Here is a 27,998-nt window from a genome sequence, read left to right as displayed (position 1 = left end):
CTGTTGCTATACGAAACGCGCTTTTAGTAAATGAAGCAACTGTTCACGTGAAAAATGGAAGTTACAATAAAGCCATATTTCTGTACAATCAAGTAAGTTTTGGGTTTGTTATTAAAAGAGACTTATAAACTGAAAGCTTATTATTAAAATATGTTAACATGTACAAAAATTGATTTTTAAGAAGAAATAAAATTTTAAAAAACTTAAAGAATATACGTGCTAAGACGAGATATCAAAAATGTTGCGTAGCATATTGGAGAGAAAATTAGTTTTCTCCCGAATGCAAATTGAATATACTTTTAAGTAGAATAAGTTTAATATATTTTTTGTATTTCGGCTATAGAAGAGAAAAAGAAATACAAAGTAGAAATGTAGGAGTCCAATCGCGCGTGATCGCCCTGATGTATCAAGATTGAAGAGCAAAGCTGTAGCGGAACAAAAAATTCGAGAGCACATGTATCTAACGAGAAATATATAGATACTATTCTTAATTTTTTTACGTTACGATCTAATAAGAAGTTTTTTGAATGTTGTAAGCGCGATGAAGAAGAACGAAATAATGTTTGAATTATTAGTTTGTATTTATTTAGATGGATATAAAGTGCGCCACTTGCGAGACTATTCTTTTAAAATAAGTGGAAGAACAATTAATTTTCTAGGCATATTTGCGAAACAGACAAAAATGCTTATAAAGGGTGCGTTCGAGATGAGTAAACGAACAAATACGCTGTAGCTTTGGCGACCTATCTCAAGAACGTTCTGTATGCGCAACATACAAAGCGTTCTTGTTGTTTTCGATGTTTCGAAATCACGAGGGTAATATAGATATTTAGCATATTTGACTTATGCCGGCGTTGTTACTCGTTTCTAAGGAAACGAGCCACCTACTTTGAGGTGTCGGCAACCACACGTATCTTGGCACGTAGGCAAAGATCATCCGCTCGTGATTCCTACGCGAAGATTCCTCGATTTCTGGAGTTACGCGCGAAGTAAAACGTATGAAGAAGGGAACGAGAGTGTCTTGCAAAGTAAATCGCTACAAATTCCTCTCGTTGTAATATAATATTAAATATTATAATATAGTCGAAAATAAAATATTGTTAAAATCGACGGCTGAAGATGAGCGATGTACCGCAAGTCGTCGCCGAGGACGCAACGTCTGCGAGCGCGGTCGAGCATCACGTTATGGACATCCTGAATCCTGGCTTGCATCACCACGACCTGCTGCAAAGCTACGTGCGAACGCGTGTGGAAGTCGGCTCTGACTCGAAGCAGGATCCCGAGGAGTTTGAGGAGCCGAGCAAGGAAGGGCATTCGGGTAATAAATATCCAAGGGCAGCGAGTGATAGCAATGCTCGCTACGCCCATGACAAAGGGAAGAAGGGCAACGATAAGAAGGAAAAGGAGAGGTCTAACACCGCTGTCATCGAGTCGGAGATGAGAATGCAGAAGTTGAGGAAAAAGTGACGCCAGCACGACGGCGACGCTCATCGGCAGGAAGAGGTGTACACCGATAAGGATCGTGCGGCCGCCGTGAACATGGGTACCACGGACATAAAGCAATGTCTGAAGATGAAGCAACGCCAGGATCACAGCAAGAACCTGCAGATCCCTGAGGAGACCGAGCCCGGAGCGTTGCTGACGCTTGGCCTGCGCGAGATGCGCTTCGGCGATGTTAATGTCGCTATTAACTGCATCAATAAGGTTCCTACTCGCCTCGTTGAACGGTCTCGTTAAGTCTTCGCAGAGACAATCGATAGAAGTGATTTATGTCTTCCGTGCATGGCCGTGCATGCGAGCATGAACAAACGACCCTGCCTAATAAGCGAACAGCTAAATCGATCGTAACAGTTTCTTATGTCATAAGAGTGAAACGGATGTAATAATTGCGGAGGATTGTTGTCATTATCAATTTTGAGAGAAATAGTGTCTATCATAATCTATAATATATATCGATTTGTTAATTTATAAAATTGACATCTATATGTTTGATTTAATATAAAAGAAAAAATTAGATAAAAAGATTGTTGCAGAATAACTGGCGATAAATGACAGTCATTCTGCCAATATTACAAATGTGTTTCATATAATTTATATTTGAAAGATAACAAAATACACTTTTAATTTTTTTTACATAAATTATAAGAATATTTAGAACATTTTAAAAAGAACAAAAATAACAATAAAAATACGCTGAACTATAATGTATACATTTAAAAATATACTATAAAGAACTTGAAATTTTTAATCATTATAAACGATAACTATTTCTTTGTTTCAATAATTTTATCAAAGTTTCAATCGTTTCAGAAGATATATCTACATAAGAATTTATTCTGGCAGGCGCTGGAGTTGAACCCGAACGACAAGAACGCCTTAATAGCGCGGAGCAAATGTCATCTTTTACTGGGTGATCCGCAAAAGGCCCTGGACGACGCCGAAGCGGCGTTACGATTAAATCCGAAGGATTCCAGCAAGTCGAAGGCGGTGTACTGCAAAGCGGAGGCTCTCTATCATCTTGGCGACTTCGAAATGAGCTTGGTGTATTATTACCGTGGGATGAGAATTCGTCCGGAGTTCGGCGAATTTCGTCTTGGTGTTCAAAAAGCAAAAGATGCGATACAGAATGTATTACGTAAGAATTGATATATTTGTTGTTTGTCGGACGTATTAATCGCCTGTTGACTAAAGAATCATTCAAATTTTCTGTCCGATACGTCGTTTAATTAATACGTCCGGCAAGCTTGTTGCGCGACAAATCTAACTTCGATTCCGAGCAATCTTAATTTATTTAAATTGTTAAGTTACAAATTTATTGCTTGGCAAAAAAATTTAGAACTCTTATAGTTTTTAATGCTTTATTTGTAACAGCCTAATAGAAGGTATCATAAACTTTCCAAAAAATCTCAGCAATTAATCTTTAATTATCCTAAGCTAATAATATATGACAATATAATGTAACATACGAAAAGATGCGCGCGATGTAAAGCGACTTTTACGAAGATCAGTAATTCAATTTCTAAGTGACTTCTCGATCGTTATTTATTTGTGGTAACTATCAACTCGATAAAAAAGTAAACGTGAAGTCCTATATCTCGAAATTAGAAAGAAAAAAAAAGAATTAGATCATGCGAATTATCTAATAACTAATTAATTCTTGCGATTCTTCTGTTTCTTTTATTAACTTTAATTTTTTGGACGGAATTATTAATTTCTTCAAAACTCTCTCCTGTTTACTCACTGCAGTCATTTTGGATTGATGACGTCAGGAAAATTCTTGTAACGTACATTAAAATAAAAATGTTTTTTCGAGTAATAGCGTTTGTAATCGATAGAACAGATTTGTAAAATATGCCAAAAATTCCCTTTTTGTTTGGATAATCAATAAATAACCCGTATATGTCGAATTGAATTGTGGCTAACCAAGGACGAAAACAATATTCTTTGACAGCTGCCAAATTGAAATAAACATTTGTTCTCACATATTAAATTATAATTAAATGGGAATCTTCGACATATTTTAACACTACGACAATTATTTTAAATAAACCTTTACGACAGTTATGTTAAATAAACCTTTGCGATAATTATTTTAAACAAAAACACTACATTATTAAAACAAAAAAATAATACTGTAAGTTGTAAGAATAATTTATTTATTTATTATTTATTTTTATTTTTATTTATTTTTTTTTTATTTTTTACGCCTTGTAGTTCACAATTTTGCCGTCACAAGTGCGACGCTGTGTGCACTGTTGACGCAAACTTGGCCATGATATAAGATATAAAGCCTTGGCAATCGAGCCAGTTGAAGCTTGGAGCTTTTACAAAGTAAAGTTTCTTTCATTCGAATTGAATCCGTATTAGATATATAAATTATATACACTATACAGGTAATCACTAGTTTATCGCGTATAGATAAAGAGATGCGATGTGAGTTTACCGATTGTACCGAGATTAGATATCTTCGTTTCTGAAATTAATGCAGATGTCGTATTAGGGATACGAATATATATAATATATAGATATATATATATATATAGATATATATAGATACATATATATATTTCACGGAAAATGTCAAGACTCGTTCAGACTTGCGGAATGACTGTTAATCATATATAAACGCACTTAGGGGCCTTTACCTAGCGATATGTGATGTATTCTGATGTACTTTGAACCTTCGAAACGAGTGGGGATTGAATTTCATTGAATTCGAAGCGGCCGCAAGGAAAGATATTTGTGATACTTCTCCAGTATTCGATTCAGCATTCTGCAACTCGAACGTTGCCTGACCCGCAATTCGGTTTACGATCACCTGGCCACGTATCAACGACCGACGTTGACATTTGATACGCCAACATATCGGAAAAATAACAACGCGGAAGAATGATTAACACGGGGTAAGCGTCGTTTTTACTGTTGTTTTTACTGTTGTGAAACTCGTGGGCCGCGATCCTGTATGATTCAGCAAATTTTTACCCTTGACAGTGGAGGAGATAATAGTGTGAACTTGTGTATAAATATGTATGATTTGCATCGTCTACGTGGACTTGCTTCCATGATTGATCTAAAAAGATATGATAAAGATGTAGAACATGTTTATCGTTTCACTGCTCATGCAAAATGCAACCTTGCAGATTAGACTATTAATTGCTACTTTCCATTAATTTTACTGAACTGCTGGAAACTTTTTGATGTTTACACGTGGAAATCGAAGTTATTTAAACAATAAGACCTATTTATGACTGATGCCATTATTATTTTAACGGTATTATTATTATTTTAAGTCAATAATACACGTTACTAATTAAACTTGGTTTAATAGTCTAATAATTAATGTATAAATTATTTTATAATTATCGTTTTAATTTTATAGAAATGAAAACAGATATGTAAGATCGTTACGATATGTCATTTATATGTCTCACTCATGAACAGTAATATATGATAATGTTTGTTAAAAAATATACAGCATTTAGCAATACGTAAATGTCCAAATAACAACGTTATCGTAAATGTTGAAAGAAGCAATACTAATTGTGACCAACATTTGAACAGGAAGTTGGCTGGTCGTACTATTTTTATTACGGGAGCTTCGAGAGGCATTGGCAAGAGTATAGCCCTGAAAGCAGCAAAGGATGGTGCTAATATCGTTATCGCTGCAAAAACTGCCGAACCACATCCAAAGTTACCGGGTACCATTTATACGGCGGCTACTGAAAGTAATTGTCAATTAATTTTTCAACAAATTTTTAGATTTTTGCAATCTTAATATTTAATGGCTGTGAATTAAAAAAATTGAGTATCTCTATTGGTCTTGTACTTGTGTTAATAAAATTATTAGTTTTGATACCGATATCTAACACAAATAGAAATAGAACATTAATATTTTATAGACAGCATATTATTATAATTTATTTTGTATTTAGTTTATCTTATTTCATTAAATTGATTAAACGAAATTATTTCAAGTTAATCTTCAGACTTTTACTCATTGCTTTCTAGATTTAGAGGTCTAATGTGGAAAATATATTTTTCAGTCGAAGCAGCTGGCGGTAAAGCTCTACCTTGTATCGTGGATGTACGCGATGAGAACCAGGTGATTAACGCGGTGGAGAATGCTGTCGCTAAATTCGGTGGTATAGACGTTGTCGTGAACAATGCGAGCGCTATTTCTTTGACGGATACTGTTTCAACCGACATGAAGAGATATGATCTAATGAATAATATTAACGCTAGAGGAACTTTTCTCGTGTAGGTTTCATTCTTACAATGCTTGCAAGTTTTTTAATACTTAGAATTTAGTTTAGTACTTAAGTAAATTAAATATCATGTAAAAGCAATTGATTAGAAAAACTTTTTGAAATTATCACGTATTCTTAAGTTCGCACTGTAAGTTACCGAGCAAAATTTGTATTGTAGATCGAAGGTATGTATACCGTATCTCAAGAAAAGCACGAATCCGCACATAGTTAATATAAGTCCACCGTTGAACATGAAACCGGTATGGTTTAAAAATCATGTCGCATACACTATGGCTAAGTACGGTATGTCCATGTGTGTCCTTGGTATGGCGGAAGAATTCAAGCCTGACGGCATTGCGGTTAACGCTGTATGGCCTAAGACAGGTATATTCTTATCATATTATTTAATTTTTCTAGACATGATCAGTAAGGAAGTAATATTTATATAATTATGAAAAATTTATTATAAATTATTTTGTTTTTAGCTATACATACTGCTGCAATGGACATGCTGTCAGGCCCAGACTCGAGTAATGCCTGTCGAAAACCTGAAATTATGAGCGATGCTGTTTACGCATTACTTTGTAAAGATAGCAAATCCGTCACTGGCCAATTTCTGATTGACGAAGATATATTAAAGAATGAGGGCATTACTGATTTTACAGACTACGCGTGTAATCCAGGTAATGTTAGATTTCATTTATATTTTGTAGTAATAAATATTTTAATAATACTTTAGTAATAAATATTCGTAATCTTTTATTTAGCAAATAAGGACCAATTAATGATGGACTTCTTTCTGGATGATACCCAAGATAACCTTATAAAAACGAGTCCTAATAAAACGAGTGAAGAACCTGGTCAGATGGCACGTGTATTTAATGCCATCAATGCAAATTTAAGTAGCGAATTGGTTAGCAAAACTGGTGCTATATATCAATTTAACGTAAAAGGTAATCTCATTGATATTGATTTGAGCGCTGTAATACACAATAACGCAATAGATGAGAGAATAGATACATATTTCATTTTTAGGGAAAGAATCCGGTGTATGGTTCATTGATTTGAAAAATGGAAAAGGTGCTACTGGCAAAGGAGAACCGAGTCAGCCAGCAGATGCAACTCTTACAATGGATTCAGACAATTTCTTTGCTATGTTTTCAGGTAGGTGCAGACCTTGTAACTTTCTCTTGAGTTTACTCTCGTACTTGTTATATTACTATATCGTCGTTTACTACTATCGTATATTACTATATCTATATAAATTATATACATACAGATGTTATTGATGTTACTAATATATAATTCTTTTAAACTTACTTTTTGTTGACAGGCAAACTAAAACCGGTTTCTGCATTTATGACAGGCAAATTGAATATTAGCGGAAATATGCAGAAAGCAATGAAATTGGAGAAGTTAATGAATACTTTAAAATCCAAACTGTAAATGCCAATGATTAAAATATCACATATCTTGCAATATCTTGCAATATTTTGCATAATTGCAATATATTTTTATATGTTATATGTTATCAATATATATCGTACTTTTTTTTTTTAATACGTATCTTATATGCATATTGTTATGTGTACCTTTTCTCTCTTATAAAAAATAAGAAAAGTGCGCGTAAATAATAGTAAATTACTATGAACTAAAATTTACTACATTAGTATCATAATTTTTAGTTGAATTGTTCATGATTGTTTCTAGGAAACAAAATTTTCTAAGAGAAATTTTGTATAATACATAATAGGAATAATTTTTTATAAAAACGAAATGTTATATAGGTAAAAAGAATGTAAAATTTGTACTTTTATAAGTTAGATTTATATATATATAACTTCATAAGTTAGATAAATAATATATTGTTATGTCAATATTGTTATCATTGGGACGATTTTGTACAATAAAAAAATAAACATTTTATACACGTTGCAAAATATTAGAAATAATACTTTTCCACATAAGGATAGGCACAAATATATTTTTATTTTAGAATTGGAAATATCGTATGCGTAAGTGCTTTTGCTTCTTCGTAAACTCCAAAGAAAATAAAACCTCCTAATGTAATCCACATTACTCTTGGCCCAAAACCAGCAAACAGTCTGTTGATATTGAAATATTTAGTAAAACTTTATTTTACAATAATATATGTAATTGTTCCAATAAATAAAAAAAATTGAAATTATCGATTTCAGTCGGAAAGAAAAAGAAAATTGCGGTAGATACTTACCCGTAAAAACCGTTCTGTAAATATACTCCATGAAGTACATTTGACATTTTTAATTCTGATGAAAGCGATGTTCTATTTGCCAGCATTATTCTCGTTTTTGCAACGTCTAACGGAGTGGTAACAGCCGCAGAGACGCCTCCTAAAATTACGTGGCACATATAGATACGATAAGATACAGAGTGCTTTCTGTTTATGCAAAATTATAATTTATCTTATCTTCTATTTTAGCAGCGTGAAAATATAAGAACCTGCAATTGCACCACAGATTGCACTTTCCACAGGATATATTTCTCTTTCAGCATAGAAACTATAGGTCTTTTTTAAATATTCCCACAATGGAAACTGTACAATGCTAAACGGCGTGTCTCGTAACACCGTGCTCCAATATCCACGATACAACAATTTAAGATCAAGCAACTTTTTATCATATATCAGTGCCTGTCTCCTCTGTTTCGTAACTTCCACTGGAACTCGTATTAAACATGCTACCTTTACATATAAAATAACAATACATGATTAAAGCTTTTTCTTTCATGACAAATGTATTAATCAAGTAAATTAACAGTATTGAGTATTCTATGTTAAATAATTGAGTTTATAACACTTGGACTCTCTGAAGAGCTTGTTACATAATAAAAGTATTGGCAGGAAAACAATAAGAAAATCATTGCTTTATATATTAATTTGACATATTCTACCTATGTATCCATACTCCTGCCTATGTAAACATATATGTACAAAGTTCTTCAATTTCAATCAAAGCATTATAAATACAATTATCTAACGTAGACTGAAATACCATTAATTTATTTGATTTATTTATTCGTCACAAGAGAGAGAAAATAATTATTAAAGTAATACCATTTCTGCCATTGCTGCTGCTCCCATGTGAAGTGGAGTATAATAATCCACGGAAATCCTAGGTTGCATTACAGTCTTGATTTCTTCATATGTTAGAAAAAACAGCGCAGCTGGAATGAGAAATATATTAATATCATGTATAATGGTAAATTTGAAGATTCTTGATACAGGGGAAAATCATTTCCCAAATATATTACGTATCTGTTGCGTTACCTGTTGGTGCGGATCCAACTATAACTGGACAGATCCCTTTATAAAGACCTGTAAAGCCTCCCGTCTTTAAAAATCCTTGAGCACTCTGCAGTCGAGTTTTCATCGTATCCAGCGGAAACAACGCAATGTCCACGAACGTCCCTGCTGCACCTCCTGCCTATGTAAGCATTATTATATGAACAAAAGTATAATTTTTTCTTCTTTTCCTCTTTTTATCTTTTATCAACCCTCGTTTATTCATGATATATAAAATGAGAAAAAGCTTTTTGATATGAAATCTCAATGAAAAGAGAAATCAATTATAGTCTATCTTATTAATTATTAATAAACATCCTGGAAATCGACAATTGCGTGAGTAGTTCTATATAGTTAAGGCCTTCTCCTTTTACGTCAATATCATTCAAAATAATGCTATTGTTGAAGAATTAAAACACGTGCCACGTGTGCGACAGTACACGTGTGTGATAACACTTGCAAACGCAAGTTTTGCGTAGCAATTCACTCACGATAAGCGAGGTAACGAGGACATTCCGCACGCTCGTTCCCTCCTTCTGTCCTTCGTCCTTTATCATCTTGCCTTTGAATAAATTATTCCAAAATAAAAGTAATCCCTACACGATCCAGCTCTCATGTGTGGCCCGTTAGTCGAGACGCGCGAAAATAATTTGCGTGGCGAAATGCTATTTCTGTGAAATAGCAGATTTCCAGGAAACTTAATCGACGTGTGACATTTCTAAATTGATATATTGATAAGCATGTTTATTAGATAAGAATGTTTTTTTTTTGTTTTGCTCCTTTTAGGTTAGGAGCGTTAGCGCCTTCAACGGTCAACCCTGCCTTTGGGTTATATAGCGCATTAGATAAGAATGTTTTTTTTTTGTTTTGCTCCTTTTAGGTTAGGAGCGTTAGCGCCTTCAACCCTGCCTTTGGGTTATATAGCGCATAGATAGAATGACTATAGTAAGGTTAGGTTACTCGACCGCATGCGCAGTTTAAGCAACTCGACTCTCGAACAAATATTTACTCTGATCAGCTGAAATAATGAAATACTTATAATAATTATAATGTATAAAAAACATTAAATATCTAATAAATGACTGTAACTATATATAATGTGAAATAAAATTTTAAAAAAATATTAACGGGAAAATCAACGAACGCGCGTAGATACAACAAATATTTTTATTATGTTACATAATGTTATTTATAATTCTTTTTTTCGTCACTCAGACGACATTTTGTGCTGGGTGAGAATCCGCAATCTTATAATGAAAGAGAACACGATAATCAGGGTATACGTGCAATTTCGATTTTTCTCACACATATTATTTTTCTTCGTACCCACGTTAAAAAATTCGCCACTTATACGAAAATTGAGAGCCGACTTACTTTCTTACCTTATCTAAGGGTAATGTCATACGCCAGGATTATATTAATAACAACCCTTATAATCGATTAAAAAGATTATATCGCCTATAAAAATTTATATAGTATTTTCTGTCCAGTTTTTTTTTCTTCTGCCTTTGTCTTCATAATTGTCGAGTTAAAATACTTTTTGCGGATACTAATAATTTCCGTTATCTAATAAATTCCGTTATCATATTAATCGTTCTAATTGTATAATAGTTATACAATTATAACAATTAATATTGACAAAAGATGACAATTAGGAGATACTGTAGTTCCAAATAAGAGTGATTAAGTATTATTAGACAAAATTATTAGTATCTTCGTATCTTTTAATAATACAATAATGTATATCGACTTTTTCAGTTTCTTACAGAAATCATAAGACAAAATTTGACGTGTCTTGAATATCGCCTTTCTTCCAGCTACAGATTCTTCGAATAGAATTAATGTTTTCTCAAACAATGATCATCGAGATATAAATTAATTAAAATGATAAATATCAATTATCGTTCGAAGATAAAACTAAATAAAAGTTTTATCTTTATTTAATTACGATAAGAATTTTAATTTTACGTTTAGATATATTTTATCTTTCCTACTAGCAGTCACTATAGTGGTTTTCACGTTTATTATTACGAAGAGCCACTATAATGTCTTGTCGAAAATTTTCAGAGAGCCTACTATAAAGTTCCAATATTATAAATTTCTTCGCGTATTTCTTAGAATTATCGAACTTACACACGATTATTTGTACAGATATGTTAACTTATGTAATATGATAAAATTATGCTTTTTTAACTCTACATGTAGAAAAAAAAGTAGTATGCTTGACAATACAATAGTTTTTGTCGCGTTATAGTGATAGCTGTGTATCTTCCAGCTAGTTCTAACGTTGCGTAAAGATTAATGTGAGAAATTAAGACGTCACAAAACAAAAAAAGACAACTACCGAAACCTTTGTTAAAAGTATCCATAGCTGCGAGACGAGGCTTGAGAAGAGAAATGACCAGTTTTACGTGGGTGATCGCATATATCTCGAAGTGATATCTTTTTTTTTACTTTCCATATTTTTGTTCCTGAACTTTATACACATCTTATACGGTCATCGTTTAGTCGTCTTAATATTCACGCATTATGTCACACTTATTTATCATTCTTGTACTCTAAAATAATCGGTTATACGTTAATTTTAAAAAAAGTTTTCCAGAGCGCTCTGAAAGTTTAGCTAAAGTAATTTCTCATCCTCAAGTGTTCGTCATGAATCACGCTACGTAATGCCTTACATCGTGTGAATTATCGACGTCACGCAGTTTTATATAAAGTTACACTTGCGATATGTTGATTCGCCATGACTTCGACAATCGCGTCTCGTATGCCGTAGCAAAACGTACAGCCGAACGGGTTGGTTGTGTTTGTCGAAGACGCGCGATTCAAAACCACAGGTCGCGCGCTCGCCTTCAATTGCTCGCTCACTCTGTCCCATTTTGTGTAGGCAGTGATCTGCGACAGAAGTAAGATTCATTAGTATCGATAACATAATGCAATAAATATCATGCGTATAGAGGACTAAAAGATCCTACTGTAACAGGAGAGGGGGAAACGTCGATCAGCTTTCCCGATTCCGTGGAATTATTTTCAGGAGGCAGAGTCAGAGAAAATTCACAACGGTGATACATGTTAAAGTTGTAGTGTCCCGGATAATTCGTGTGAAGTACAAACTTTTTTATACATTGAGTTTTAGCGTTGAACAAGATATCCTGCAAAGAATCGCATGTTAAGTGTGGAAAGTGAGATCAATGGACAAAGAGAAAACATATTCGAGAATGACATGGGCCATAATATCGTGCAGAAGTATTGTCCTGATCAATCCATCTGTTAATTATCTGCCCAGTTAAATCCATACATTTAAATGTTGAATTTAAAATAATAATCATCTATATACCTAATCAAATATCTATTTTTTTCTGTAATTTAGTTTAAAGAGAAAAAGGCAAAGTACTTGAATTGATCCCTTTTAGATATAAATAATAAGCAACATTTTTAACAACATTAATTTATTGTACTGTTTTGATTCGTAAAAGTAAACTCGTGTCATCTCACTAGATAAAAGGACGTACTTACCAAGCCTAAAGTAAAATAATTATAGAAAAAGTCTGATCGCCTTGTCTTGTCCCGTTTGTGCGCGTGTGGACTATGGATACGCATCTTATCCTCCGCTTTGTAGAACACTCTAGACGGGGCACCAAGCGCGCTTAAAACGTCCTCGCAAGTATCACCGAACAATACCTGAAATCATAGATTATAACATCAGAAATGAAAAACTAAAAATTATTTTCCTGTTCTATACGTCAAAAACAAGGTAATTCTTTTAGCGTATTGAAATTCGTATTCGATAGAATAAATTTATGAAACGCAGATTCTTTTTAGCAGTCGCGGATTGCACGTTTGAAATCTGTACTCAAAATATTTAGATGCTGTCGTATTATTTCTTGGTAAAAAAAAAGTATATATTGATGAAGGGCAACCTCTTTGGTCAGACATCGCTTTTTCGGCTCCAGCAATGCTCTCGTTCCAGAACTACCTTCCGTAAAAAGGTGTAATCTGAGCCCTCGAGTACGTGTTTTGTCTCGAATGATATCAGCTTTCTCCAAGTACAAGTTATTATGGTAACAGGCCTGTTTGAAGACAGATGCGTTAAAGACACATTGTACGTCCGATATTTTTTATCTTATTCTTCAGGTAATGGCGAGATGATCAAACATAATTACAAGTGGCAAAGGTGGCGGCGGAGTCTTGGAACCGTGCTCTTCGCCGCTACCTCCGGCTGGCATATTTCCAACGTAAATCGCTGTTTTTGCGACCAGAGGAGAAGTCCCGTTGGGAAACTGTAACGAGCCTAATCCGTGGGCATAACCAGGTTGGAATTTCGAGTCGATTGGAAAGTAAAACGACAGTCCTCGAAAATTCAATACAAACACCTGCAATGTATTATCATAGCTATCACATAATTATTTTTAAAATAATTATTTTGAACAATAAGTTTTCTATGGTTTCACATTTGTGACTGAATTATACAGATAGTTGCTTACCTGCTTCTCGCTATCATAAACCCCAGGATGAGTTGCGCCAAACGAATGCTCTATCTGCTCGATTGAAGGTAACACTTCCGGCGAATTGAATGGCAAGCCGCAATATTTCAATTTTACTAACTTCATGTTATATATCTCAATTATCTTAAGCCTTTGTACAACAGGATCGAATATAAGCCGAATGCCGTCGTGAGGTAAATTTATTACTAGATCTACGTCTAACGGATTCTGCGAACGTGCATAATGCTTCATGTATTATCTTATTATGCTACTTAAGTGTGTACAATGCATGTAAAGGTATTACTTATTTACGCATTTAAAAAGAAATTTACTTTGTGCGCATTACGCTTGTGTGTGTGTGTGTACAAGTCTCATGCCAACTTAGGCGTTGAATGTACTTACAGTGTCGCTATAAAGTACTTGCACTCCTCTTATAACACCGACTTGAGATTGTATTATCGATACCGATTGAGAAAAGTGCATACCTGCAATATAACAAGCTTAATATTCGGATCTTGAAATAAATTAATGCGTGCGCGTTTCTCTCCCACATAGTAAACAAGAGTTTGCCTATACAAGACTATACGAAAAAAAAAAAAGAGCTTAGAAACTTAGAAATGGAGTACGTAGTATCTTTCCACAAAAACAAGTTCAGTTAACAAAGAGACCAATTGAAAAACTAATTTGCATACGATTGGTTTTCACAAAATAGAACAAATCGCCTGTACTTCCGCCAATGTTGACCTGCGGACCTTGACTTCTATTTTTATATACTTGTCGCAATGGCATTTATTTATTCAAAAAGATAGTCACGTACTGTGTTACATCATATGTATGATAATAAAAGAAAGGGGGAAAGAAGCGTTCATATTCGTTTTCGTTCGTCAAAGTTTCACGTTCGGACGGGCAATAGAGATGACAATAATAGAGCAGCAGAAGGACACAAGGGCGAATCATACAGCTATGTGGGACAAAGTGGACGGGCCACGGTCGCCCATTCTCGTCTCGCACGACCCGATTCGATCGTAAAACTTGACGAGAGAGGGAGAGAGAAGGAGAAAGAGAGAGAGAGAGAGAGAAGTCGGTTTGCGTGGTGCTGCAAACCATAACAACGCACGCTCGTCACTCGCGAGCGTTTTTGCGCTTGCGTTTCGTCACTTGCCCAAAATAAATTCCCATTGCTCGCATCCGAGGGACCTCTCGGGCACCACCTCGAGCTCCAGCATCCTGTATATGTTCCCGTTTAACTGCCACGCTCAACAACGGAACGACGGGACGACGGTGCGCCGCGCGGATGGAGCGGCGCGTCTATTATCATAAGAACTGAGCTGCTCCTTTGTCCCGTTTTTCGCTCGAATTGCTAATCACCAGATAGCCATATTGCTGTCACATCCCAAACAACGCGAACCTCTCGCTTCACTTATTTCGCAGCGCCTGCGACCTCCTCTACGGTTGGCAAACTGTCATCGAACAGCTGATACGCGGCCGCGGGGCACGCAAGAGCGAAGATGGAAGGGGGGGGGGGGCACTTCGCGGAACGCGAACGCGATTATTGCGAGTTCACAGCATTCACACCGCGCGTGACGCACGCGCCGATATCTCTTTAGGGGGGGGATGCGAACAACGTCACAAAAATCTGGGGGTTGATTATATGGGTCTGTTTTCTATTGTTGAACTGGCTGCACTAATTCAGAGTTTATCTTTTTCGCTTCCAATGTGGAGTAAAAAAGATAAACTCTGAACTAGTGCAGCCAGTTCAGCAATAAAAAACAAACTTATCTTAAAACAAGGTGAAAATGATAAAAGTGAGGAAATTCACTAGAGTATCTACGATTTCATTTGTAGAAATCTAGTAAATATGTTTAACTTACTTTTTATCTTTTTCTAAAATGTTTAGAACTAGATTAGAACTAAAAAGATAAAAGATAAAAGATAACAGATAAGAGAAAAAGATAAAAGATTAAGATAAAGATAAAAAGTAAAGGCCATTGCACGTAACAAAGTTTTAATCATAATCGTAAGGCCGTAAGAAAATAGACCAATCACACTCGATTATTTTTCGAGCTCAAGGAGAATAATCGACTATGATTGGTCTATTTTCTTACGGCCTTACGATTATGACTAAAACTTATGTTGATAGAAATGGACATAAGTCGCATTAACTATCAATTCCAAAAATTTCCCACATTTCTAATAATTCCGATGCCGAAAATTCAGATTCTTGACTCATGAAAACCAAAAGTCAAGCGTGTCTAGGAAGAGGAAAATTAAATTGAAAACAACGAAAAAAATTTATAATTAAATTAAATAATAAAAATTTTTATTTTAAGCGATTCTATGGATAAAATTAATCATTTGAGTTAACTGGAATTTGATCAAAGTCTAAATATTAATTATTATGTAACAATAACTTGAATAGTTTCATTTAATTGATTGACTATAATTAAGTAATATCCTCGCTATTTTCTATAACATAGATTTATTTTTTATTGTTTAACGGGAAACAAAAATCGAGAATTAGGAACGACAAATTACACAATTAGAAATCTTGTTGCAATAAGCAATCACGTCGAGCGTCGATGTTAAAATCGGAGTTCGGTTGAAGTCCTTTCCAATTCGCGCCACGTCATATCGTCGATACATCGAAGTAAAGAAAGCTCGGAGCAAAACACTAATTGGAACATCCGTGCGTGACCGGTGCATCTTTTTACGCGTGCTCCTCTTTTTTTTTTACACAGCCACGCGAATCTGTAATTATCGCGTCCGGTGTGTAACGGCCATAAAGAATTATACAGCGTGAATCGTTCCGGGAATCGAAGCTCGATACAACGCGGCGCGGAATGATCGATCCCCACCCGGGGTGGGGGGAAAACGATTGGAAACGATAGTCGACCGCGTTCAGAGCGGTCTGCTGACGTTCCACTCAAAGATGGCGTTGACGAGTGCGCCATGTTTCTCGTGATGTCCGAGCGTTAGAGAGAAGGAAACTTTTTCAGAAAAAAGCGTGATCCGCGTGAGAGCAAAATGGCTGATGATGACCCGTGGCTGCTGAAGGAAGACGGCTGTTTGAACGTGGACACCGAGTGCAAGAGCATAATCTATCACGCCAGTCTAAACGTTCTGCTCATCACCACTGGCAGCGCACAAGTATACGTGTTCGATGTCAACTCCGGCGTGATCCTGCAGAGGAGTTCCCTGTCGGGTGAGCATGCGGCTCCACGCCGTCCGGATCGATTCACCCGCGGGGCGGGGGGAGAGAGAGGCGGTCCCCGCCCGCGGGTCGCCGACGCCGGGAGTCGCCGCCCCGTCGTCGGCGCCCACGTCCGTCGTCCACGTCTCGCCGTCGCGGCTGTCCGTCCGTTTGCGGAATACTGTGCAACAACGCTCCTCGCGCGGCTCCCAAGGTCGCGCACGTTTCCCGAGTGCGCGCGACGAGGACGCTCCGGCGACGCTTCCGTCGTCGCGATCCCTCGGCATGCACGAGGCCGCCGCCTTCGGAGCGGCACCCCCCGTTCGCCGTTTCATCCCCCGCGATCCGCAGGCCGCGACGAGGAGACGATCTCGCGCGGCCCGTTCCATTCCGTCCGCGCCGCGAAATTTTCCCCCGTTCCTTTGTTCTGCGTGGCGCGAAAATAAATTAGTGTTTGAAAAAAATGACGCGGTGCGATTAAAAGAGATAAGTCTATGATTATCGTCTATGATTGCGCGGTATTCCGATAACGTTCTTTGTTATTGTTCTGGAAGAGCCTCTTCTATCTATTTTACAAATTGCCTTGGCCCGTTTCAGTCGGTACCTAGAGATAAGATTTTTTATGAATGATTTCTTCGTTCTTACATGCCTGCAGTAAGAAAGCATTCTTCAGTATAAAAAATAAAAATGTGGAATGTTCCTCAAAATCGAGGCGTTAAAAAAATTAAATTGTGACTCATGTTTATAAAACGACGCTTACAAAATCTGTGCTTAATTATTCTAAGATTGTATTAAAGATATAGCAAAATGTTAGTATTTATAGGATATAAAACATGTATTGTTTATATAAACGTTGAAACAATTTTATGATATTGTATGATGATACAAAAATATTGTAATATTTAATACTAGCAATTTATGCAGTAATTAAAATGAAAGTACACGGTTTTGTGTAATATAATGCTTCTTACAAATTTTTATTAAGGTATATAATGTACAAATTTGCAATTTATTGAAATATGTTATTATTGAGAACAAAACGTGAAAAATTGTAAGACGCTTATATTTATATCACAATTGCGATTGTTATAGGTAAACCAAATGGGAAGTTGCAAGGGCTATACTTATCGGATGGAGTGGACAAAGTGCTGTATACGGACGGACGAGGGATTGGCATGCGTAGCGATTACAATGGGGTCTTGCTGTTGGATACAATTTTGCAAACCCCGGTTTCTAAGAGCGAAGATATCGTGAAGCTGGAGCTGTTGCTGTCCGAGGCGACGATATTGCTTCAATGCCTACAGTGTGTGGAGTTGCCAGGTGTAGAACACTTGCTGGAGGTGCTGCAGGAACTATCGAGTAAAATTGTTACGGCACAAGCGAACCAGAAGAAGGGTATCAAAGCTCAAAAAGTAAGTACATGCACAGTTTATAAAATTGATCATTTTATATGTTGGAGAGATGTATCTCAAAACTATTGTAGTTATCATAGATGTTTGTGGCGAGAATTTAAAAGTAAAGAAATTATTTTAAAGATGTGTTTGTTAGAAAGCTAAAGTATTTTTTAGTAACTCAATCTTTATAAATATACATAGATTATAATTTTTGGTCAATTGATTTTGAACAAGTTTAATTTTAGAAGAGATTAAATTAAACAGCTGATTACAGAGATATTTAATATTGGAAGGTCTAAATTTGTGTTAGATATAATATGATTGCGAGAAATAATTAAAGATATTGCTATAAATAACTTGTTATATATTTTCTGCTGAATAAAGATTAATGCAATTTAATATTATAAATAATGTATGTAAGATACACATTTATTTAGTAAATTTTATATCATATGTAGCACTAATCATGTTAGTGTTAAAACTCCGCATATAAAAATAATGCAAAATTTTAATTACAGTGGAATACGATATGCTTGGAGCTACCGCACGGGTCTTTGAAACTCGTCTGTTCTGGTTTGGTGATGGAATTAAAAAGGCAAAATCGGCATATAGCAGCACTGCCCATTGCCTCCGCGATCAATGAACGACTAAATGGCCTATTGCCTAGTCTTGCGTTGGAAGGTGGTCCCACTGATAGAGCGTTAATGTTTAGCGAAGCAGCACGTCGTAATACTTTTCCAAAATGGCCACACATGAATTACAAGTATGTAATCGTGACACGAGTGTTTTTGTCAAACCGAGATAGTGACATAATCACTTTTATTCCACAATTTTTTTTATATTCTTCTATATTCATGTTTAGAGCGATGGATGCAGTTAGACTTACAATGCAGCCATAAAATTGTAATTGAACGTATATTTCAGATGGGCTTTACCTGACCAAATGGCGCAGGCTGGTTTCTATCACGAGCCGAATGCTACCGGTGATGATAGAGCGATGTGTTTCACTTGTAACGTGTGCTTGGTATGTTGGGAGCCCACAGACGAGCCATGGTCAGAGCATGAAAGGCATTCGCCCGCGTGTCCCTTCGTTAAGGGTGAATATACGCAGAATGTTCCATTATCCGTGACTCTCGCAACGGCTCCCGCTCGCGAGGCAGGCGATGCAGTGGACGTCATAGGTACTACTAATGTCACAGGCCTCGCGGCTACAGCCTCTTCCAATGGTTTTGTAAATATTTGGAACATAACGAATCAGTTAAAGGTAAGCTACGCGAGAAAAGTAATCTAAAGTAATTTATAAAGTAAATATAAAGTAATATAATATATATCATTATTTTGCAGAGAGAAGTATCATTTTATATATCACCCTTGGATCAAGAAATAAACAATAAGGAATCGATACAGTTTTGTGCTGCGAGAAATTTGACGCCTCCATATTTAACGAATCTAGGCTCGGACTCGGATCCACTTTCGGAATACAAACCCTCGTCGTTCTATAAAGTGCAGGTTACCGCGCTTTCGGTGGTGGGATCTCCGGTGACCCTGAAAGAGGAAGCGAAAAGCACCAACTCCACGACTTCGTCGTCCGCGAACATCGAGACGGCAGAGCATAAAATTCGACCGTGCTTAGTGTGCGGGGTTACAGTGACAGTTAATAATCCCTCGCAATTAAGAACTTTAGAGAATGTGTGGGCCGCCTCGAGCGATCTCGCGAGCTCGTCGTCGTTGGTTCGCGCGATGAACAGTGTAAATAGTGCTGCCAGTGATACTCTAGATATAATGAAGGTAGCGGGTGATAGGTACATATCGTCGAGGTTGCATTACTTAGTGCTGTACGACTTTCATCATAAGGCCGCGACGGCGCAACCCATCAAGGAGGACAATTCTAAAGAATCAAAGACTAAGAAGACCCTATCTGGGACAGGAACTAGCGCCAGCTCGAACGGCGGGCGCCAGGAGAGCTTGTACCAGGAGCTCTTTCTCGGTAAAATTTTCTATGAAGTGCCAGTTATCGAAGATGTAGACTCGGACATGGTAGTCGGCCCGCATTACGACGGTATCTTCCCGACCACCACTCTAACTGCCTCGTCCTCCAACGGCATTTACTCGAGTCCCATCGGTATTCCTTTCGGTCCGGCCCCGACAACGTCGACGCCCTATGATCCCAATTTCGCTCCTATCAACGGCTCGACCCACTTCGCATCGACATCCGACTTGACAACAATAAATAAAAAGAGCTTAGATCTTATGAAGATTACCAAGGCGGAACCGGTGGTCGTTAAGACGCTAGCGATAAACGCTCCAGATTCTCTCCGCATTACGTGCATAACTACGTCCAAGGACGGGAGATATCTGTACGTCGCGATGTGTCCCGCAGCGGATAACGCTTCCGTCGAATCTTCCTCGTCAAATACCAATCAGATGGACGTTGACGACGAAAGCGATTTCTTCCCCCAGAAAAGTTACATGTACTGGGACCATAACGACAGCCAGTCCGGCAAATTGATAAACGGCGAGATCCACGGTAACGAGAGCAGCGCGAATGCCATGCTGCTCGTGTACGCTCTGGATTTCACGGGCCCGGTAGTGAAAGTGGCGTCGGAACCGCTGGTGAAGCGAGAATTACCTTTGGAGCAGGCGCCGGTAGAGCATGTACTCCTTCCTCTCCAAGAGAAACAAAAGTGCACGTCGTTTTCTACTAATTCTAGTACCAATTCCACTAGTAATTCAGCCATTCAGGAACCCGCCGGACAAGTTGCCCTCGTATGTAAGGACGGTGTGGTCAGATTACTGAACTTGAGTACGCTGAAGACTGTAACGGAGGCGAGATTAGATGGAAAGAAATTCATTTCTGCGACTTATTGCAACAGTAAGTGTTCTTCTTTAAAGTGTTTCTAAAAGGGAAGCAAACGAGAGCTTGCTGGGAGATTAATCTGAAGTATTTGTGGGGATTGTGTCGAGAACTTGTGTGTTAAGGCTGCTGGCTTTTTCAGGTTTGGAAAGGCTGTGTGTGTGCACGAGCGATGGTACATTGCATTTCTTCATTACGGCGGAGGAAGAGGACTCCGCAGAGGAGAAGGATGATGTGGATGATGTGAATATGGGTAGTGAGGGAAGCTGTACTTGTGAAAATATAGCTCCCAGTACATCAACGTCGTCGATTTGTTAGTAAGTTTCACGCAGCAAACGTTTCGTTTGGAATTTGGAATAGCCGAACATTTTCAAAGCTGTATAATAAAGCTGTTTCTTGCAACATTATTTATAAAACACTGTGTAAAAGCAACATCTTTTATATTTGTTTATTAACTCTTAAATGTTTGTATTTTAAACGTTTCAGCGATGAGCTATTAGCGCATAAATCGAATTTCTCTTACTGGGACTTAGGGCTGTTGTATGAACTTACACGATTCAGTCGACATTCCCCAGCGTATAGCGCGACCGTCCCTCCATGTTGGAGCGAAATGATGCAAGCTCAGAGACAGAGACGTCATCCGCAGCATCTTCATCAATCGGAAGATCAGCATCATACAAGAACATGGCGGTTGCAAAATGATGCGTAAGACGACATAATTAGAAACGTTTATATATCTCGAGACATTTTTGAAAAAGCCGTTATTTTTTTAATTGCGGGTTCTTTAAATTATTAAATATCTATTAAAAATTAATAAATTGTAAATCACACACACAAGCGACACACTGCAATTCTCGATAAGAAATTGGACAAAGAATCTTCGGTTGAAAGAAAAAAAACACACAATTCTAAAATTATAACATATTTATATGTTATGTTAGGACTACTTGGGATGAACATGTATTCGAGCTTACTTTACCACGGAGCGCAGCAGGAAGTATAGGGCACGTTGATGTCCGATTTACCTTGCATGCGTTCTGTCAAGAGTTACCGACTATTCAAGTCACTTTGTTGAAACAAAATATAAAGAGGATCGGTCATCAGAAGATACCAACCACCCCCATAGACGAGAGAATTGAATTTAACTTAGGAGCCGAGCAAAAGAGCGAAAATCCGGTTATCACAGAGGAGTATCAACGTCAGCATAACACCGAAATCCTCTGTGGTCCTATCGACTTGCACCGTTGCGTAGACTTGTCTTGTCGTTCGGGATGTGTAACATTGACAAGCCCGAAATTATTTCGCTCGAAAGCTAGAACGTTGCTCGTTCACATCAAAGCTTTAGTGGATCAAAAGGATGGAGTGAGTAATGTATTTATCAATCTTTCATTACGTTCCGTCTTTATACACGATAGAATCGGTGTTTGAATATTTCCGTTTCTTTTTCTATTCTCAAGTCTGCGAAATCAAAAGCAAATTTAGCAGAAAGTAAACCACCTACTTGTAAAAAGCTGAAGATATTTGAGGTACGTCCGCTTGTACCCCCTAATGCTGGGGAACGATTTGACGAAGGTGCAAATAGCAAGAAGTTAGGATGCTACGTTGGTAAATATAATTTAAGGACTTATTAATCTACTAATAAAATAAATTAAAATGCTAATCTAATTAAAATGAATTTATTCTGTATAATACATACATATATATATATATATAATGTCTTTATGTAATTTACGAAGAAAATTTTTATACATTTTTTATATTCGTGATAATTTTATTGTCGCTAGATTTTTGACATAATTAATAAGAAAATGCTGGTTGTTTTGCATTGAAAATTTTGCACATCAAGAAGCTATATGCACCTATTTTCTATTTAAGGTTGCAATTGGATTCACGAGATCTCCATCACCGTGAGATCAGTAAATCCCACCAGCATGCCCGACGAAAGGATGCAGAGATGTGCTATGTTAGAATCTAAAACCTTTGTCGATAATCTTTTGAATGTCGCATGCTTGCAAGTACCTGTCGAGTAAGTAACAAGGATAATAGAAACCTAACGATGTTTGAGCTTGTAGAAAAAGTTAATACCTAAATAAATACGTTTTCAGCTCTCCTGTCGTACAATCTATAGCTCTTGACATTCTAATATGGGTAGCCTCAATAAGATTAACGAGATTGCGCAGTATTCAGAATAGCACGGAGATTAAAGCTCTTCAATTGGAGACAATACGTTCCGTGCAAGGACGATTATCCAGCTTATTACGAACATGCCTCTTGCACGCTGGCAGAAGTATAGCGCACAAATGCGTTAAGTTGATTGTTCTTTGCAGCGGGTGAGCGATCATTCATAATAATATTGACTTACGATACATTATTTGAAGAATTAATAAACAGAAAAGTTTACTATTCTTTTTAGAGGGTTTTATAACATAGAGGATTCACCGGCTCAAACCTTCGACGAGGCCATGCTCTCTGTATTGGTCAACTTGCTGCCGTCGATAGTGGAAGTTCACTGGGCTGGTTCATTAAGATGGCTCCAATTACTCATTACGAGATTTTTGCCATTAGATAGAAATTACAGTATTGCCCATAAGTGTGTCTCCCTGGTGCAACAGATAGCCGCTGAGATATCTAATAGAGTGAATCCTTACCATTTGTTGCTCGCTACAAGGTTGAGTATTTCTCAACTGTTTCCTTATAATTTCTATATATTTTAATTGTGTTGTAATCTTAATAAACAAATTTTTTTTTTAAGGTTCGGTCTATATAACACGCCTTTTGAGACGGAACTTTTCGACTTAGAACCACCAATGTTACCAAAGTTTAGTTCAATACCTGTGACATATGCGTCCGTTGTAACCAGCGAGCAAACAGGCCCGTCTGTTGCTTCGTCAAGTGCTGCACACTCGTCCAAGATATCGCAGGATTCCATTGATTTGAGGGACCTACTCACACTGCCTACGCATCCCGCTAGTGAATTTGTAATATCCAGCAAATTAAAGGCATTGTGTGCCAATCACAATATGAAGGGTCTCCTCGAGGTAATATTATTTATTTAAAAATAAGATAATTTATGTCAACTGTATTCCACATTATTTTAATATTTGAACGTCGATTCAGGTTGAACCTCTTCATTTCACTTGTCACGCTGCCTCCGACGGCACGAAGATGGAGAAAATCGATCCTGGCACGAACACAATTAATATTGGACCCACTTTGTATGATAGTACAGCGACAAGCAACAACGGTGTGCCTGATATTAAAACGATACATCACACATATGTAAGTGTCCCTGCATATCTTAAATCTATTAAGAGTTGCGGTATCATTTTCGAGATAAAGTGATGTGAATTATTTTGTAACAATGATATAAGAGCGAACAAATGAAGCGCTACGATATTATTAATAGCGATAGTATAATATCAGCAGTAGACTCGAGCACAATTGTAAGATTCGTACAATCTGCGAAATAGCGTGCCAAATGAATTCTCAGCGTTCATAGAGTAGGCAAGGCGAATTACGTTCTTTCGCAATTAACAGTGGCCGTAACGACTGTTCAAAGTCATAAACTTGTAAACGGCATATATACAGTATAGATGTTAGAGTAGATGAATTTTAATTCAGATAGAAATATTAATTGTAGAACTTGGATGCTGGATCGCTAGGACCACATGTTCAAGCTAAATCAACAGCTACATTAAGCGATCTGCTTAGTATGTATACAGGAAGAGGTATACTAAAAAAGAAGCCATCTCCGCAACTATTGCTCACACCTGATGAACAATCAGACTATGATGAAGCTAATGAAATGTCTGGCGATAACCAGACTTGTTGGCATAGCACACAAAATAATATGCCTAGCTCACATATATTAAGTTCCATTGTAAAAGAAAAGTCATGCGTACAAAGTATCAATACCGCTGTAAACAAAGTTGAGGAGGGCAATCCTAAAAAGGTAGATTACATAGACAAAGACACACGCACCACTCTTTTATTTAATTTTTTTTATAAATTCTTGTTTCTGAGTTCAGTGATACACTTTCGTCGTCCTTTCGTCGTTTAATCGCTTTGTTAAATATGCTGTTTGTAAAATAGAGACACTCGTTCTATAGAAAATTCTCTGTCTGTCAAGCGCAGCTGAATGATGTTGAGTGCAAGTTGCATGAGTTACATGAAATTTATTGAATTATGTATTTGATGTTAATTATCCATGCATATACCATTTTTTTATATGCTAGGTTTTTCTCATTCTTTTTTTTATTGTAAGTTATTGTTACTTATTCACAACAAGGAACTAGCTACCAACTTAGTCTTATATTAACACCATCATTTAGACTGCGTATTTTTTATGTGTACGTGCAGCCGACACAGTTTGTTCTTTATTTTACACATTCGCTTTACTGTTTCATGCAATTAGGGCTAGTTATTATACCGATTTAATATATCACGTAAAATTTTATTTTACTTTCTATGTACATGCTATTGTACTACACGGAAATCGTGATTAGTATTGCAACAGTCCAGACAGACTCGTCTCTCTGTACATATACATCAACAGATCTACAAATGTGTGTATTCAGAAAATTACAAAGTTGTGATTTATGTTCCAATTTGTAATTCAACTGTTTGAGGTGTGTCATAATTAGCGACTTTAACACAATGACAAATTCTATAATTAATGAATTGATTTTTTATTCATTAACGTTTTATTGAATTAACATTCATTTTAAATTAATTGAAGATATGATTCTGTTATTTATTTGTCATTTTTAGTTTGCGAGAAGACCCTTATTTGTTCGCAATTCGAAAATTATGTTGATTAGAAATCCGATAGAGAATGTGTCATTAAGATTATGGTTGCGAGTCATGAGACATTATATATAGCATAATTCTTTATGTATTTCAGTATGTATCCGAAATGCAATTGCCTTTCTCCCACAGTAATAATTGCCGCAGTGAATAAAATATTCTGCTTTCTTATATTTTTGGCACATTGCATTTGGGAAGTGTGTAAGCTTAAAAAAATTATTATTTCACTAGGATTAATAAATATAATGTATGTTGCAGCGAGAAGACATTACATTCCCATGGGGAAGGTTGCTGTGTTGGCCACCTCAGCAAGCGTTGGTCGTCGAACGGATGCATTCGGGAGCTCGTCGATTTGTTATTTTAGACTTCGGGTCACCTGTACTACTGACCGATCTGATGATACCTTCGTGCAACGATTTGGTATCGCTGTCCATAGACATCTGGACTAAAAGCGAAGAAATAGATGGTACGCGACTTATCGTCGCTGGTGACATTGGAAGTAAGCCGTTGATTGTCTGTGATCTTCAGCCACCGCCTGTATGTAGATATCTCAAGGTAAATGTAACACATTAATAACAATAAATCTTTATTTTAGTTATTTCTTTTCGCCTACGATGTTCATAAACCGCTTTTTGATCTTATTCTTTTTATTTTATAAGTCTTCGATATCTCTAAAACATTATTTTAGGCAAATCGCGATTTTTGTCTACAATATTTTTTGTTATTCTTTTAATTTTTCTTTTTTATTCATATTAATTCGCGTGTGTCTGCTTGCTTTTTTTCTACGCTCTACTTAAACAATATTAATTGAATTTTTATTTATAAATTAATGTTTATTTTGTACGATTATTATAGATCACTACAATAGGACGCTATGGAATGTCTACAACTACGTGTAAAATACCATTAGGAATGTTTTACGGACATATGGTAGTTTTGCCTGGAGAAGATTACTCGGAAGTAAATGATGCTTCGTCATTTGATGCCGACATTTTTGATTCTTCTTTACAAGCTACCATTGATACACAGTGTAACATATTATCGGCTCTAGCGGAAGATGTACAATGCAGGTATATATAATTAAGATAGAATAAGAGAAGTAGCGATAGAAGAATAAGTATGTGCGTGTTTGTTGTTAATGCATAAAAATGTCTTCTTTCAGATTTAGTTTAGCTACTGAAAGATTAAAAACTTTGTTGGACCCATTACTGTGTTCGGAAACCCCTAATGTTATGCATATGCAAAATTATCTGTATTACAACAAGATACCTAATGAAAGTAAGGAACAGCCATCGGCGAAGATAATGTCGACGTACCAAGTGAGTTATAATTATGAATGTTGTTCTTAGATAAGAATGACTCAAGTTCATTATTTCAACGAAGAAATCGATACAATCTTGGTTGATATATATATCAGTACGTATATTGATTTATTATGTTGTAGGAATGTACCATGTTCCAACATCAATTAAATGTTGTACGAAGTGTCTGGCGACGTCTCGAGTGGTGGAGAGGTTTGCGGAATGTGCCAACAACGTCCTTCGCGAACGCACCTACTGACAAATTACGAGTTCTTGAAGAAACTCTACTTGACATTCTACTGTATACTGTGTACGAAATTGGCCCAGTACCTAGTGTACGTATACATTATACAAATATACAGATTTTATACAGATTTTAAATGCTCGAAGTTATGTGATAAATTGCCAAAATAATAAAATTATTTACGCTTTTGATATTTAATATTGGTACATAACATCTGGTTTTACTGCTCTATATATGACAAATTTTATGTATGACGTGACATTTCTTTTTAAATATAGGTTTACCGACCAACGTCGTTATATGAAGTTTTCACTCCAACAATTTGTGAGAAGTTTTTCCATTCGATATGCGTCGTAACGCCAGCCCCACGTTTGCAACTCCATGCTGCTGCGCTCTTGGCTGGCATGGCAGGACATCAACCATGGTGGGGCAACTTCTTATCCAACACTCTGATAAATCTTTACTCTTCGGCGTCCACTCATATTTTCCCGCAAGATAGGTGAGGTTTGGAATATCTCACTTTGCACTTAACACGCATATGAGACTTGTAAATATTATACATGGTGTAAAAATGAAAAGAAGCAAGTGTGAGAAGAGAATTCAGGAAGATTACTTTTTGTTTTTTTTTTTCGTTCTTATAACTATCTTATGTAACT

General features: G+C 36.5%; 4 protein-coding genes and 1 pseudogene across 7 annotated transcripts in view; 3 read left to right on the top strand and 2 right to left on the bottom strand.

The window, feature by feature from the left end:
• The first annotated feature begins 11 nt into the window (after positions 1–11).
• Positions 12–2,909, top strand: LOC139770807 (uncharacterized; annotated as a pseudogene).
• A 1,156-nt stretch (positions 2,910–4,065) lies between these two features.
• Positions 4,066–7,673, top strand: Hsdl2 (Hydroxysteroid dehydrogenase like 2). Its single transcript, XM_071703019.1, has 8 exons — positions 4,066–4,403; positions 5,062–5,225; positions 5,544–5,757; positions 5,926–6,131; positions 6,233–6,430; positions 6,515–6,700; positions 6,783–6,911; positions 7,081–7,673. The coding sequence occupies exons 1-8, from the start codon at positions 4,390–4,392 to the stop codon at positions 7,191–7,193; spliced, it is 1,224 nt and encodes a 407-aa protein (XP_071559120.1). The 5' UTR covers positions 4,066–4,389; the 3' UTR covers positions 7,194–7,673.
• A 38-nt stretch (positions 7,674–7,711) lies between these two features.
• LOC139770805 (S-adenosylmethionine mitochondrial carrier protein homolog) lies at positions 7,712–9,998 on the bottom strand. Its single transcript, XM_071703020.1, has 6 exons — positions 9,561–9,998; positions 9,055–9,211; positions 8,842–8,951; positions 8,229–8,469; positions 7,981–8,119; positions 7,712–7,852 (listed from the first exon to the last, which is right to left on the bottom strand). The coding sequence occupies exons 1-6, from the start codon at positions 9,624–9,626 to the stop codon at positions 7,735–7,737; spliced, it is 831 nt and encodes a 276-aa protein (XP_071559121.1). The 5' UTR covers positions 9,627–9,998; the 3' UTR covers positions 7,712–7,734.
• Positions 9,999–10,222: 224 nt separating this feature from the next.
• LOC139770803 (PHAF1 protein CG7083) lies at positions 10,223–15,053 on the bottom strand. The gene is made up of 8 exons (XM_071703018.1): positions 14,716–15,053; positions 13,956–14,038; positions 13,554–13,781; positions 13,233–13,442; positions 12,990–13,139; positions 12,586–12,750; positions 12,045–12,221; positions 10,223–11,964 (listed from the first exon to the last, which is right to left on the bottom strand). Exons 1-8 carry the CDS (start codon positions 14,777–14,779, stop codon positions 11,767–11,769), a joined length of 1,275 nt encoding a protein of 424 aa, XP_071559119.1. The 5' UTR covers positions 14,780–15,053; the 3' UTR covers positions 10,223–11,766.
• Positions 15,054–16,471: 1,418 nt separating this feature from the next.
• Bruce (BIR repeat containing ubiquitin-conjugating enzyme) overlaps positions 16,472–27,998 on the top strand; it is a 28,111-nt gene continuing 16,584 nt past the window's right edge. For 2 of the 4 annotated variants that reach the window (XM_071703015.1, XM_071703013.1), the window contains exons 1-20: positions 16,472–16,755; positions 17,836–18,155; positions 18,656–18,900; positions 19,062–19,401; positions 19,482–21,009; positions 21,134–21,308; positions 21,478–21,696; positions 21,933–22,362; positions 22,449–22,596; positions 22,867–23,017; positions 23,097–23,321; positions 23,405–23,659; positions 23,744–24,029; positions 24,109–24,270; positions 24,632–24,943; positions 26,056–26,352; positions 26,653–26,867; positions 26,960–27,116; positions 27,242–27,433; positions 27,621–27,841. In XM_071703015.1, coding sequence (XP_071559116.1) covers positions 16,578–16,755; positions 17,836–18,155; positions 18,656–18,900; positions 19,062–19,401; positions 19,482–21,009; positions 21,134–21,308; positions 21,478–21,696; positions 21,933–22,362; positions 22,449–22,596; positions 22,867–23,017; positions 23,097–23,321; positions 23,405–23,659; positions 23,744–24,029; positions 24,109–24,270; positions 24,632–24,943; positions 26,056–26,352; positions 26,653–26,867; positions 26,960–27,116; positions 27,242–27,433; positions 27,621–27,841 — 6,056 coding nt within the window. In that variant the 5' untranslated portion in view covers positions 16,472–16,577. The remainder of the gene's footprint in view (positions 16,756–17,835; positions 18,156–18,655; positions 18,901–19,061; positions 19,402–19,481; positions 21,010–21,133; positions 21,309–21,477; positions 21,697–21,932; positions 22,363–22,448; positions 22,597–22,866; positions 23,018–23,096; positions 23,322–23,404; positions 23,660–23,743; positions 24,030–24,108; positions 24,271–24,631; positions 24,944–26,055; positions 26,353–26,652; positions 26,868–26,959; positions 27,117–27,241; positions 27,434–27,620; positions 27,842–27,998) is intronic. The other 2 variants (XM_071703014.1, XM_071703017.1) reach the window with 2 other exon arrangements.

Source organism: Temnothorax nylanderi, unplaced genomic scaffold (genome assembly GCF_030848795.1).
Source record: "Temnothorax nylanderi isolate EJ_2023f unplaced genomic scaffold, tnyl_v1.0 TNYL_tig0033_pilon, whole genome shotgun sequence".
Taxonomy (NCBI): Eukaryota; Metazoa; Arthropoda; class Insecta; order Hymenoptera; family Formicidae; genus Temnothorax; species Temnothorax nylanderi.
Note: the sequence above shows the minus strand (reverse complement) of the source record. Positions and strands in the feature narration are given on the sequence as shown.

Coding starts and splice junctions, on each gene's coding strand:
- Hsdl2 (XM_071703019.1), top strand. Junction 6,431..6,514: donor AGACTACGCGTGTAATCCAG/GTAATGTTAGAT, acceptor TCTTTTATTTAG/CAAATAAGGACCAATTAATG. Junction 6,912..7,080: donor TTTCTTTGCTATGTTTTCAG/GTAGGTGCAGAC, acceptor TTTTGTTGACAG/GCAAACTAAAACCGGTTTCT.
- LOC139770805 (XM_071703020.1), bottom strand. CDS start 9,626: ATGATAAAGGACGAAGGACAGAAGGAGGGAACGAGCGTGCGGAATGTC. Junction 8,952..9,054: donor AGTTGGATCCGCACCAACAG/GTAACGCAACAG, acceptor TTCTCATTCCAG/CTGCGCTGTTTTTTCTAACA. Junction 8,120..8,228: donor AATCTGTGGTGCAATTGCAG/GTTCTTATATTT, acceptor ACGTAATTTTAG/GAGGCGTCTCTGCGGCTGTT.
- LOC139770803 (XM_071703018.1), bottom strand. CDS start 14,779: ATGCTGGAGCTCGAGGTGGTGCCCGAGAGGTCCCTCGGATGCGAGCAA. Junction 13,443..13,553: donor TTTATGATAGCGAGAAGCAG/GTAAGCAACTAT, acceptor AATACATTGCAG/GTGTTTGTATTGAATTTTCG. Junction 11,965..12,044: donor TTTCCCCCTCTCCTGTTACA/GTAGGATCTTTT, acceptor CTTCTGTCGCAG/ATCACTGCCTACACAAAATG.